Raw genomic sequence first — 13574 nt, forward strand, 5'->3', positions numbered from 1 at the left:
GGTATCAGAGCCCTAGCCGCTATTAACACAAAACCCACTAGCGATTTTTTGGCTTTCGCAACGGGAATCGGGAGGATATTTAGTAGTAGGGTGGTGGGTTCGTCGTTCAATTTGATCCCTGTTAGCTTCATTATGAGTCTAATAACTCTGGTCCAGTGTGGCCTTAACAAGGGGCATCCCCACCAGATATGTGTCATATTTCCTGACGCCTGCCTACATCGCCAGCACTCATCAGAGCACGAGGGATATGCTTTATTCAGTTTCGCAGGAGTCCAGTACCATCGTGACAATATTTTAAAGTTTGCTTCTTGAGCTTTACCCGATAGGGAGAGCCTGTGGCAAAGCTCAAATGCTTTAGCCCAATCGTCTTCTGGTAATGTTTTGCCTAGCTCAAGCTCCCACGTCTTAACATATGGTAAGTCCGATAGCGCCCATTTGTCTAGTAACAAATCATAGATTGCAGAGATCGCGTGTGGGATGGGAGTCTTTGATGTACATAATAACTCAAACGGGGTCATAGACCTGTGTAGCTTCATGCTACTTTTATTGGCATTATAGAAATGTCTCAGTTGCGTGTATTCCCATCTCAGTCTGTCTGTACAGGTGTCCGCTCCTACTACTTCCTCAATGGGTCGGAGACTTGTGTCGTTTAACAGTCTAGCAAAAGTCAGGGGTTTATCGTCTCTAAGGGGACGGAGAAAGTGACTGAGGCATCCTGGCGGAAAGTCAGGGTTGTCAACCACTGGCGTCATAGGTCCATCAGTAGAGAATAATTGCATTGTGTTACTCATTCTTTTTACTAGTCTAAGGACCTGAGAGGTTACATATGGTGTTTTGGAGAGGTGAAAGTTCTGGTGTATATATGTCGCTGTCCAAGGCAGTATGGTCAGAGGTACTGGGGATAAGGTGTTTTCAAGGTGTACCCAGAGCTTGTTTTTCCTAGAGTGGAACCAGTCCAGTATGCGTGCCAATGTCGCTGCTGTGTAATAGCCCTTAAGTTCTGGTAAACCTAAGCCTCCCTGGTGCTTCCTCCGTATCAGAGTTAATCTGGATATTCTGGGAGGAGTTGAGGACCATAGGAATTGGTTTATAATTTTCTGTAGCTTCCCGAAAAACGGGCCTGGTAGTGCAAGGGGGATAGTTTGGAATAAGTACAGGAGCCTTGGTAAGACCGTCATTTTGATACAACTAAGTCGTCCCATCCATGTCAGCTGTTTCGCAGACCAGTTTTTGAGGTCACCCTGTAGATTCTGTAGGAATCGTCCGTAATTGCGTGTGTACGTCGTGTCCAGGTCAGCTGGAATTCTAATACCCAGGTATACTATGTCTTCCGTAGACCAAGAAAAAGGGTATTTTTTTTTCAATTCAGTGATAGTGGTCTGAGGTAGCCCTATTCCCATAGCGACGCTCTTAGTGATATTTACTTTGTGGTTGCTAAAAAAACCAAAGGTGTTGAGGGTTTCCATCAGGGGGGGAAGAGAGGTTTCGGGATTAGTAACATAAAGCAGGACATCGTCCGCGAACGCGGAACATTTATATATTTGCTCCCCTACTTTAATTCCCGAAATTGCTTCATTTGTGCGTATCGCCTTCAATAAATGTTCGATTACAAGCGCATATAGGAGAGGGGAGAGGGGGCAGCCCTGACGTGTGCCGTTACGGATGGTAAAGGTGGGAGAGAGGGACCCATTTATTCGTATTTGCGCCTGTGGGAGGGCATACAGGGCTTTGATTCGTGCCAGCGTTGTCGTTCTCAGTCCTATTTGTTGTAGGGTCGCCTCTAGGAAGCCCCAGTCCACCCTGTCGAATGCTTTCTCTGCATCTAGTGAGAGAAGTAAAAGCGGTGTGGAGCTGATTTTCGCATGGTGTAGTAAGGAAAAGGACTTCAGGGTGTTATCCCTTGCTTCCCGCGTTGGTATAAAACCTACTTGATCAGGGTGGACTAGTGTACCCATGAGGCGAGCTAGTCTGCAAGATAGAAGTTTGGCGTAAATTTTTGCGTCTACATTGATCAAAGAGATTGGCCTGTAGCTTGGGCAGAGTTGAGGGTCTTTGCCCTCTTTCGGTATCACTGTAATATGAGCATATAGGAAGGAGGGGGGAAAAAGGTTGTTATCAGATATGGAGTTAAATGTCGCAAGTATGTTGGGGGAAAGGTCTTCCAGTAGGGTTTTGTATAACGCCGCTGTGTAGCCGTCGGGCCCCGGGCTTTTACCTGATGGAAGAAGTTTAATGACTTGTTTGAGCTCCTCGGGGGAGAAAGGGAGGTCTAGGGTTTCTGCTTCTTCCGTTGGTATGGTTGGCAGTGCTGTTTTTTTGATGTACTGGGTCAGGGAGAGGGGGGGCTGAGGTGGTTGGAAGGTTGTCTCTGGTGGTGGTAGATTGTATAATGACTTATAGTACTCAGTAAAGGCCTCTGCAATTTCCTCAGTTTTGTGTACTTGGGCTCCATTATGTGATTTGATGGAGGGGATGTATGTTGATACCCTGGCATCCCTGAGAGCTCTCGCCAGCAGTCTACCGGGCTTATTACCCCATTCGTATAACGAGCGGGCATATATATGTTTTAGTCTCTTCTGGCCCTCTTCCAGCAAGGAGTTGAGTTCTTGTCGGGTGGCAGTAAGCTCTCTCAGAGTAGCTTCCTGTAGCGTCTTTTTATGCTGAGCTTCCAAGTTCTGAAGAGTGGCAAGAAGAGAAGAAATTTTGGCTCCCCTCTCCCGCTTTAACCTACCCCCATGCCTCATGAGTACCCCTCTTAATTCACACTTCAAGGCCTCCCATTTAAGAGCTTCCGAGGAAAAGGTATGTCTCTGATCTGAATTAAAAGCTATTATCGTTTGTTTAAGATCTGATAAACATAGACTGTGGGGGTCATTTACTAAGGGCCCGATTCGCGTTTTCCCGACGTGTTACCCGAATATTTCCGATTTGCGCCGCTTGTACATGAATTGCCCCGGGTTTTTGGCGCACGCGATCGGATTGTGGCGCATCGGGGCCGGCATGCGCGCGACAGAAATCGGGGGGGCGTGGCCGAACAAAAACCCGACGTATTCGGAAAAACCGCCGCATTTAAAAACCGAAAATGTGTCGCTTGGGGAGCGCTCACCTTCACCTTCTATGGGATGGTGCATTCCGGGGCGTTAAGATTATTTTCGGCGCTGCAGCGCCACCTGGTGGACGGCGGAGGAACTACCATCTTAAATCCCAGCCGGACCCGAATCCTGTGCAGAGAACGCGCCGCTGGATCGCGAATGGGCCGGGTAAGTAAATGTGCCCCTGTCTGTCAGTAAGGATTCGTTCAGTCTCCAACTAAATGGGCGTCTTTTCTGGTGAGTGATACCTAATGTGCATGATACGGGTGCATGATCAGATAGGTAGATCGACCCTATTTCAGAGTCTTGGACCTGCGAAAGTAGGTGGTGCTGCACAAAGATGTAATCTATTCTACTGTAGGTATTATGTACCATAGATAGGAACGAATAGTCTCTGTCTGTCGGGTGGCTTAATCTCCATACGTCACAGAGCTGTAGGGCATGTAGGGCTTTCCTGACTCTATTCAGTTTGTTGTAGGATATAGAAGATTTCCCTAAGGATGTATCCAAGAGTGGGTTGAGAGCAAGGTTTAGATCTCCACACAATATCAGTGACCCCCTAGCAAACGTACAAAGTTCCTCAAGCGTCCTCACCAGAAAGGAGGTCTGCTCTGAGTTAGGGGCGTAGACGTTTGCTATTGTGTACAATGTTCCCTGTATCTCGCATTTTACGAATATAAATCTGGCATCTGGGTCTAGCTTAGTTTCTAGCACTTTGCATTGGGCAGATTTATGGAAGAATATTGACACCCCCTTTGATTTCCCTTGAGGGTTAGTGCCGTGGTGAGATACAGGGTAGTAGCGGTTTTTGCATGTGGGGGTTTGGGTCGAGCTAAAATGGGTCTCCTGTATGCATAAGATGTGAGCTCGTTGTTTGTGAAAGTTATACAGAACTTTATATTTTATAATTGTAGCCCCAGCCAAAATTTTTTTGGTCTCTGTGACAATTGGATTTTAAAAATGTTGTGTTGTCATAAGAACCAGGATTAAGCTTCATTACAGACGCCTGTGATAACTGTTATAGCTGATTATTGTAGCCTAGGACTAAAGTACAGTAAATTATCAACATCCAGAAGTCCATTTGTAACTAGGGGTCGTCTGTAAGTCAGATGTTCTTAAGTAGGGGACCGCCTGTATATAGGTTTATTTTTATGCATGTGATATACTGTATGTACCCAATATTAATATCTTATACTATATTTAACAAATAATGTTCTTCATATATTTCCTACCTGTACTTCAACCACAGGAATCTAAAGAAGAAAAAAAAGCATAATTTTTAGTAAGAATTTCCCAGTAATGTGAATTTTTTTTTTGCATAGACTAAATACATTTAAGAACATCTACCACCATGATGAAGGATTGTAAACCCAGCACACTGACACACTGGTGTGTGACCCCTCTGGAGGGACCCTCTCTTCTCTTAGCTTCTTATGTCCTGTTTTTGTTTAGTTTTTTACAAGAAAAGACATTAAAATTTATGCAAATGAGCCTGAGGGGCTCCAGGATCCATAGGTGTTAATGGATCCTGGAGCCCCTCAGACTCATTTGCATAAATATTTTCGTAAAAATCAGGTCATTAGAAGCTTAAAGAAGAGCAGATCCCTCCAGAGGGGGGCACACACCATTATATCAGCGTGCTGGGTTTACAATCCTTCATCCTGGTAGTAGATGTTCTTCAAGACTTGGATAGAGGTATGGTAAAGGTCTATACAATCATACCAACCCTTTATATTAAACAAAATACAAATGATTGTTTTTATCAATCTTTGTTCCTGCAATGAGTTTTATTTCAGACTTACCAAAATATTTTCCGGTTTCAAATCTTCATTAAGGGACAGAATTCTGAATTTTACTGCAACAAAAATAACAACAAATTAATATAATATGTATTCAATATTAAGAACATTTTCCAAGAATATAAATATTAAATGAAAAAAATAACAAAAAATGAATGCAAACAAAATTCTACTATAGGCCTTGTCATAAATTAGGCCTTGACTCAATTAGCTTCCGCAGGGGGCTGGAGTCATTTGTAGTGAGCTTTCACTATTTAGCATGAAAGTTCGGAGGTCTGGCAAAGGTTGATGGCTCCAAGAAGAGGAACCAAATAGAGGCAACGTTCAGGCCCCCCACAATGTTTTCATCACAGCCTGTTCTTACTTTTTTGGCATAAATGTTGATAAAACCGGTCACGACTGATGATCCCGCCTATCCTGTGCCTTTACTGCACCCTCTTTTGGATAGTCACGAGGGCGGTAAAAACCTTTTGTGTGAATGGAGGAGAAAAAATGCAAACCAGTGGTCGATCCTTCTTCTACGACAAAAGGACATTAATGCCAAAAGCCCCACATATTACGGTAAATCCCTTTAATATTTCTTACCAGTTTGTCCTGGTTTGTACACAGGTTTGTCAGTCTGGACTAGAACCTTAGATAATGGTTTCTTTATGAGAACTTTACTACGGTTACTTATTGATTCCCCGGAATTTTCAATTGAGACCATAAATGTGCCAACCGTTTCCTTTTGTTCCGGAATTGGAACCTACACAAGAGGAAATTAATGCCATTAGATGAAGTCTAATCCATAGATAGACACTTTAGAATTGAAACCTACACATAAAAACAGCTCAAAGATTTCCCTTGAGGTGGGGTTCAAGGTGACTGTCCCCCCAAAAAACTGCCATAAGTGTGGACCTACCTATGCAGTTTATATAGTGGATATTCCACACACAGAGAATTAATGGAGAATACTGCTTGATAACTGACTGTTTCTTTTGTTCCCGGTATTTGGTTTATTTCTGACTCTGCCTCTTTGTCTTGTTCTTCAAAATCAATTAAGAGCAAATGCTCAAAAGATAAATGCAATTGATGTCCCCATCAAAAATTCAAATATCATATACTGCCTGTGTAGAGGAACATTTAAAACCAACTTTTATTAAGTAATCATTAAAATTAAGTGTGCTGGAACTCACACTGCCGATAAACATGGAAGCCCAACAGACATCTAAGTGTCCAAGAAACAGGCTTGGATATATTGAGAGCCACTACTTCCAAAATATCAATGGTCTGCCATTTCTTTTTAAATTTCGTTGGCGGATATTGGGGTCACATCCACCTCCCGCATATAATCTTTTAGGCAGAATATTACGGAGTTCCTATATTTGTAACACACTGTGTTGACAATAGGAGGGCTCAGACATATATATCCACTGATATGGTACACGACCAAATTCTTATTGTGTCAGGGGGTATTCAATATTTGAATTCGCTGTTTTCACCCCAAGGCATCACTAACGTGTATTCAAGAGAATTTATCTTGAAGATGTGTACTGGTGGGCACAGAGTTTCCAAACCAAGTATTGACTAACACATCTTCAAGATCTATAACAAGGTGCACTGAGAAGGTGTACTGGTGGACATATAATTTGCCACCCTGGAGATGTGTAATACACCCTCCCAATGTCAACTATTTACATCTATTTACACCTTATTTACACCTGACGTTTCCCTGCAATTAGCAGTTCATCAGAGGTGGACTATAATAATACACGATATGGCACCTGTCGTGGGTTTGGGAATACAGTGCTTCAGTATGATACAGTTGATCACTGCCCGCATCCACTTAGTGCCTAACACTAGTAGCAGTAGCGTCTCATTTATCTAATGTCAAGGTGTACTGAGTTCGAGTTATTGCTCATGATATTTTATTAGCTCTAAATTTCTGCTCTCATCATGCCATTTTCTCTCTCTAACTCAGTACAACATTATTTCGCTCTCTGCCTAGTGGGACGCCGACATTGGTATGGCCGCCAGTGCCCACCAGTACACATCTTCAAGATAAATTCTCTTGAATACACGTTAGTGATGTCTTGGGGTGAAAACAGAGAATTCAAATATTGAATACCCCCTGACACACTAAGAATTTGGTCGTGTACCATATCAGTGGATATATATGTCTGAGCCCTCCTATTGTCAACACAGTGTGTTACAAATATAGGAACTCCGTAATATTCTGCCTAAAAGATTATATGCGGGAGGTGGATGTAACCCCAATATCCGCCAACGAAATTTAAAAAGAAATGGCAGACCATTGATATTTTGGAAGTAGTGGCTCTCAATGTATCCAAGCCTGTTTCTTGGACACTTAGATGTCTGTTGGGCTTCCATGTTTATTGGCAGTGTGAGCTCCAGCACACTTAATTTTAATGATTACTTAATAAAAGTTGGTTTTAAATGCTCTTTGTCTTGTTCCTGTCGTGCGTTACATTTGTAATTATCTTGGTTATCACTGACTATGAATGAATCTGTGCTCTCCATCCTTAATATTATTTTGAACTGGTGATAAGTTTCAATAGCCTATGAATTCTGAATCATTTCAGTAGTTTATAAAACTTTATCTCTCATTACCTGGCTCCCTGCCAGCAGTGTGTGGTGAGTCCCGGGGGAGAGGGCGTCTGCAGCCGGTGTGTGCCCCTGCCCCCTCATTCATTCTTCCTCTCCTCCTCACCATCCCCCTCCCACCTGTGCCTGCTCAATGCACATGGAAGGAATTGGGCAGTGAACTGGATCAGTGTGTGGTGAGTCCTGAGGGAGAGGGGGTTTGCAACCTGTGTGTGCCCCTGTCCCCTCATTCATTCTTTCTCTCCTCCTCACCATTCTTCTCTCGCCCCCGCCTGCTCAATGCACATGGCAGGAAGTGGGCAGTGAACTGGATGAGTGTGGAGGAGAGAAGACTAAGACACAGCCACACACAGACTGCATCAATTCCCTCCCTGGGACTCACCGTACACTACTGGCAGAGAGCCAGGTAATGTGAAATAAAGTTTTATAAATCAATTTACTACACGAGTTTATGCTTTCTAAATAATCATCTAAATCAAATTAGCAGGTACAGTGGGCGTATCGTACCAATCAAAATATATTTTTTTTACCTGGAAATCAAGGCAGGTGAATATGGTCTCCTGCTGGAAGTTCTTCTCTATAAGTGTGGTGTCATCGCCATTCAGGTTTAGAGATATGAGCACCTTGCTCTCTCCTCCAGCTCCCTCCAATTGTATGCAGATCTTTTCGGAATGCCGGGCACGTATCTCTGATGGAAAGATGACGGCATAGTGCCTGGGAAGAGGTAAAATATAGTAATAAAAATTATGAGCAGAAGAATAAAAACAGAAAGGCTTCCCAGTTGTCTGCTAAGTTGGAGAACCCAAAGTTATTCCTGTGAAACAGTGTAAGAATGGTCTGTAACCCTTGATAAAAATGGCAAAAGTCAGATTTCACAGAGGTCACTGAGAGTTTAGCACTGAAGTCAAGCTCTCCCCGTCTTTAAACCTCCTCCCTGGTTATTGTCATCATTTATCTGGAGAGCCTGTAAGTGGTGTCCCCTTACCACATGTCAATACACCATAATCGAGTCGTGTGGCTGCACCGCAAGATAGAGTAGATGCTATTCTTATATGTTTACGGCTGGGCCGCTCAGCTTCTTATAGAGCAGCGTTGGCCAAGTCTGATCCGCATCCCGTTTTTGCAAGCGGTTGTGTACAAAAGGTCTCAGATAGAGTTACTATTATACTATACTAGCTATAGTAATCCACGGGTCTTGTATAGATAGGTTGGCGCTGCGTTGCTCAGTAAAGCAGTTGTTATCAAATAAAAGTTGATCTTTTATTAGTAGAAACACAACGCGTTACGGCTCCGGAGAGGAGCCTTCATCAGGTATAGTAACATACCTTTTACTACACTTGATGAAGGTTCCTGTCCGGAGCCGAAACGCGTTGTGTTTCTACTAATAAAAGATCAACTTTTATACGATAACAACTGCTTCACTAAGCAACGCAGCGCCAACCTATACCTGACCATCTTCCTGTGGATTCCTGTCACTTGCAAGTCCGCCATTCTGGGTGAATGGACTCATGTCTCGTGGCTAGCAGCATCTCCATCCACCGCCATCAAAGGACCCTCCGAAAGGATTTCTTCACGATTTGATATGTCCTAAATTTAAACACACAAGGTGAGAGTGATTCTTTGATAACAACCACCGTTTTTTATAGAAATAATTCACTTGAGTTTCTTGGGCTTTTTTTTTTCTCTTTTCTTCCTCTAGACTGACCTGCCATGTACGATTGGGGAGTCATCCCCAACAATCATACTCAACCGTAGTTTCCCCAACTGTACCAGATATATCACATTGTCCGATGCTGAATGATAAATATGGGGGTAGTGGTGGGGTTTTGAGACTGTGTAGACTAACTTTTCCTTTTATTTGTTGCTGTTTAGCATAAAATGATTTTGGTGGGATTTTAGCTCAACTCAAGACCCACCAATTTTGAAGTAGCTTTGTCTATTGACATCCAAATTGTAATGTTCAAACTTTGCCTACAGACAATAAGGACAAGTTTGCTGTGCAATAGCCGCAGTAGAATCAAACCTAGTGGATGAGATTTCTGCTTGGTAACTGCCATTTACCATTCAAAAAGTTTGTCTTACGGTCAAGTCCCGGTAAACTTTAATTAGAGAGTCAAATTCGTAGAAGCTCCGCCAAATTTTTCAAAACATCTGAACCAATGTTGCCCCAATTGTCCTAGAAATTAGTATAAAACTCCCTCCAGTCCTCCAATTTACTGTTTTACTGAATCAGTGGTAATGGAATCCTAATGGAAAAGGTTCCCCAATAGAAGCCAAGAAAAGTCCATTGAATTCAATATACATTTTAACAGATCCTTTAGACTTCTGTTTTCTTTGTCTGTTACAATATTCGTCCAAAGCAAATCAGTGCATCAAAATTAATATTAGTGTCCAAAAACTAGCCAAAAAAGTTGGTTTTTTTTGGACTGAACTCCACATAAAATGATGCATTTATTTATAAATCATAATAAAAGTGAAATATAAAATCGATAAACTAATCGTGTAGGATGTTATTATTGATACAGTTCAACGAGCCTTTGTTTTTTGGATCTCGGATTGTTGGCTAGTGAAAACTTAAAGGGAACCTGTCATCAGACAGTTTTTTTTTCATGGCCCAATGTGGTGGCATCATCCAGAAAATCAACTTTGAAGTTAGATGTATAAAGTCAGGGAGGCGGAGACTTTAACACTGAAGTCAAGCTCATCTTGCCTCTGAACACCTCCTCCCATGTGATTGACATCATGCACCAGACTTCAGGAGATCTGATCAATGATGTCCCTGGACAAAGGACCATGAATTACAGTGAAGGGGATGTTCTAAGGCAGGAAAAGCTTTACTTCAGTGTTTAACTCTCCGCCTCCTTGACTTCATAAAATCAATGTCACTTGAAAGTTAAGTTTTCTGGATGATGCCACCACACCAGGCCATGAAAGAAGCTGTTAAGCTGGTTGACAACATATTGCTAGAGGTTTATTAGGGCCATTTCTGATGACAGGTCCCCTTTAAAGGAAACCTACCACTTGAAGTGGCAGGTATAAGGGGGAGCTACCGAGCACCAGCTCAGGGTGAGCTGGTGCCGGAGCTTAGTTTTGTTAGTGTTTAAACCGCAGCATCGCAGTTTAAAACACTTTTTAAACTTTATGGCCGAAGCTGCTTCGGCGCAGGGAGGTACGCGCTCGGCGCACCATGCGCGCGACCGTGCACGTGGCTACATAGGAAGTGAATGAGAGCCGTGGGCACGGTCGCGCGCATGGTGCGCCGAGCGCGTACCTCCCTGCGCCGAAGCAGCTTCGGCCATAAAGTTTAAAAAGTGTTTTAAACTGCGATGCTGCGGTTTAAAACACTAACAAAACTAAGCTCCGGCACCAGCTCACCCTGAGCTGGTGCTCGGTAGTTCCCCCTTACACCTGCCACTTCAAGTGGTAGGTTTCCTTTAACAATACGTCTCCAAGCTTTTGGCATTGTGTACCAGTGGATTTCCCTATCACTCCTGTTGGGGTATTTGGCTTACACTCAAGTGGCAACCAAGTGAGCATTAGGCTTATTAGAACTTTGGTTATCTTTACCACTTTTCCTAGAGGTATAACCTGAGGCACCGTCCTCAATTGTCTTTTGTTTTCTTAGTGCATGAAAATTGCCAGAATCTACGAATCACCAAGTATCTCACCCAAATCTCAGTGAGGATAATCTATGGACTAGAAGACAGTTACACACGACTGCTGGACTTAAAGGATCTGTAATAGGACAAACCTGACAGAGAAGCTCCAGTGCCCCATTGTGAAAGGGCTGAGCAGTGACTCGTGTGTGGTCTTCCCAATAGTTTATATGGCCTCTCCACCACCCACACACCATGGACATTGTACAGCGATCCAGCAGAGTAAATATTTATTAAGTAGTGACGGGTCAGCTGAAGATTTTGGACATTTCAGAAAAAAAAAAAAAGAAAACATTCAGCCTGCCGTGGGCTGTGATTAATAGTACGGTAGTATGATGTGCATGAGGGTCTTCATGGGACTAGTATTATGACGGACAATGTATTTGTGGGCTTTATTTCTCATTTTCTGAGTTATTCAACTTATTGCACTCATTAAAATGACCTGTGCAGATTCGCTGGGACTGAGAAGATTTACGCAAATCTGCAGTAGTGGATTATAATACAGGTGGTTTGGGGTTCAAGCCTCCTAGGGCGCCTATGGCCACCAAAACCTCCCACCAGACTTTATATTCAGTAGGATCTTCACCCATGAAATCCATCTACATCTGTTCATGCTCTCGATACACATTTACACTATAGTCATTCCAGGTCCTCCAAAAGGTCCCGAAAGCACAGATTGAAAGCAGGCAGAAGGGACACGTCCTCCATTCTCCAAGAAGCTTGATTCTAGTACCATATGAAGAATGTGATTCCAGACTGGCAGTCTTAATCCTCCCCTGCTGGCATGTCCCCACCTGACTCCATTGATGTTCTATAATCCAGGTGTATGATTATGAGTCGAGATGAGCAGATCTGAACTTCCCAGTTAGTTTGAGTGTGCTCTGCGCGAACCGTAAATATTACCAGATTGCCCATCAAACAGCCGATACTGGAAAATTTACACCCCTAGCTATTAGCCATGGTTGTGACTGGCCACTGGGACAGCCCTGGCCAAAAGTAGCCATGACTAGTTGCTAGGGACGTTAATTTGCCAGTATTGGACGTTCAGCAGCCAATCCTAAAATATGTCCGGTACACCTGAACCCAACACGAAGTTTAGGATCCGCTCATCTCCAATTATAAGTAAACAACTGGTGGTGGCCGATGACGGCTTATAGGATGATGTCCGTGTAGTCCTGGGCTAATGTTTCATTTAATTCTGGCATGAACAATGTGGTTACTAAATAAACCTTTTTCTACAACTACAAAGGTTTCTCTAGTAGCTTTAAAAGAGTTGTCCAGGTTCATACTTTTTGGGTGAAAAGTAAGATATATATAAGATATATACTTTACTCCATTCTTGCCTATGGTCCAGTCTCGTCACCGCTGTTTTCTGGAGGCATAAAGAGGATCCACAGTGACGTCAAGTCATAGAGGTACGTTCAGGGCTCTTTCAGGGGAGCACCATTGTTGGACACAACGTCACCGATTCCCTCTGTAGACCAACAGAGGTAAGTGCAAGATCTTTTTTATCTTCACACCACCCGGGGGCCAATTGTACATTCATTCATGAACCTGGAAAACCCTTCTATGAACTATAATACAGTAAAAAACAATAATTATACTTACAGTTTTGCTTCCAATGCCCCCAGGATCTGTAATATCACAAACCCGACGCAGAAGCTCCAGTGCCCCATCGTGAAAGGGCTGAGAAGTGACTCGTGTGTGGTCTTGTCAATAGTTTATATGGTCATTCCACCCCCTCACCATGGACATTGTACGGTAACCTAACGCAGCAAATATTTGTTAAGCACTGACTGCCCACCTCAAGTTCTGGAGAAACTTCACAAAAAAAACCCCTGCAGTTATGCTGATTCACAGTATACACCAGTAATATTATTGTGTGTGTATAGGAGTCTTCATAAGAACACTACCAAACCATAATATGACAATAGTAGTGCAGATAAGGAACTGGATAAGATTTCTGCCTCCTAACTCCTTATATTGAGCTATGAACAAAGTATAAAGAGTATAAAAAGTATAAATTGTTTACACAGCACAGAAGCACCGATTTGGGGCGCAACAGAAAACGCTCACGTGTGACACAATCCCAACGCAGACACCTGTTAAATATCTGTCAAAACCGTGTAACCCCTGAAAAAGGTGCAAAGTCCGACGAAAGTGAGCAGTGCGGCCCTTAGTAAATGAGCCCCAATGTCTGTATTTTGTGGTCCAGTGTGTTCAAAATGGAGAGTCAGCACTCACGCTGTGCACAGACCTGAAGTGTAGATACAGCCAAAAAGTGAAGCATAGTCCAGCTCAAAGACACTTGTTGTCACGATACTGGTGATATATTGCTGGAATCCAATAGCAGGGACTAGACAGGACACTGGAAGCACCAAGGGTGGACACAGGAGGTGCAGTGAGCAGGCTGGGAACTGTAG

General features: G+C 43.2%; 1 protein-coding gene across 1 annotated transcript in view; it reads right to left on the reverse strand.

The window, feature by feature from the left end:
• Positions 1-13315, reverse strand: part of LOC140106595 (alpha-2-macroglobulin-like) — a 75742-nt gene extending 62427 nt beyond the window's left edge. The window contains exons 1-5 of the mRNA XM_072131111.1: positions 12760-13315; positions 8026-8209; positions 5477-5636; positions 4895-4947; positions 4325-4345 (exon numbers count right to left, since the gene is read on the reverse strand). Coding sequence (XP_071987212.1) covers positions 4325-4345; positions 4895-4947; positions 5477-5636; positions 8026-8209; positions 12760-12827 — 486 coding nt within the window. The 5' untranslated portion in view covers positions 12828-13315. The remainder of the gene's footprint in view (positions 1-4324; positions 4346-4894; positions 4948-5476; positions 5637-8025; positions 8210-12759) is intronic.
• Positions 13316-13574: the final 259 nt, after the last annotated feature.

The sequence above is a fragment of the Engystomops pustulosus genome, chromosome 11, assembly GCF_040894005.1.
Source record: "Engystomops pustulosus chromosome 11, aEngPut4.maternal, whole genome shotgun sequence".
Lineage (NCBI taxonomy): Eukaryota > Metazoa > Chordata > Amphibia > Anura > Leptodactylidae > Engystomops > Engystomops pustulosus.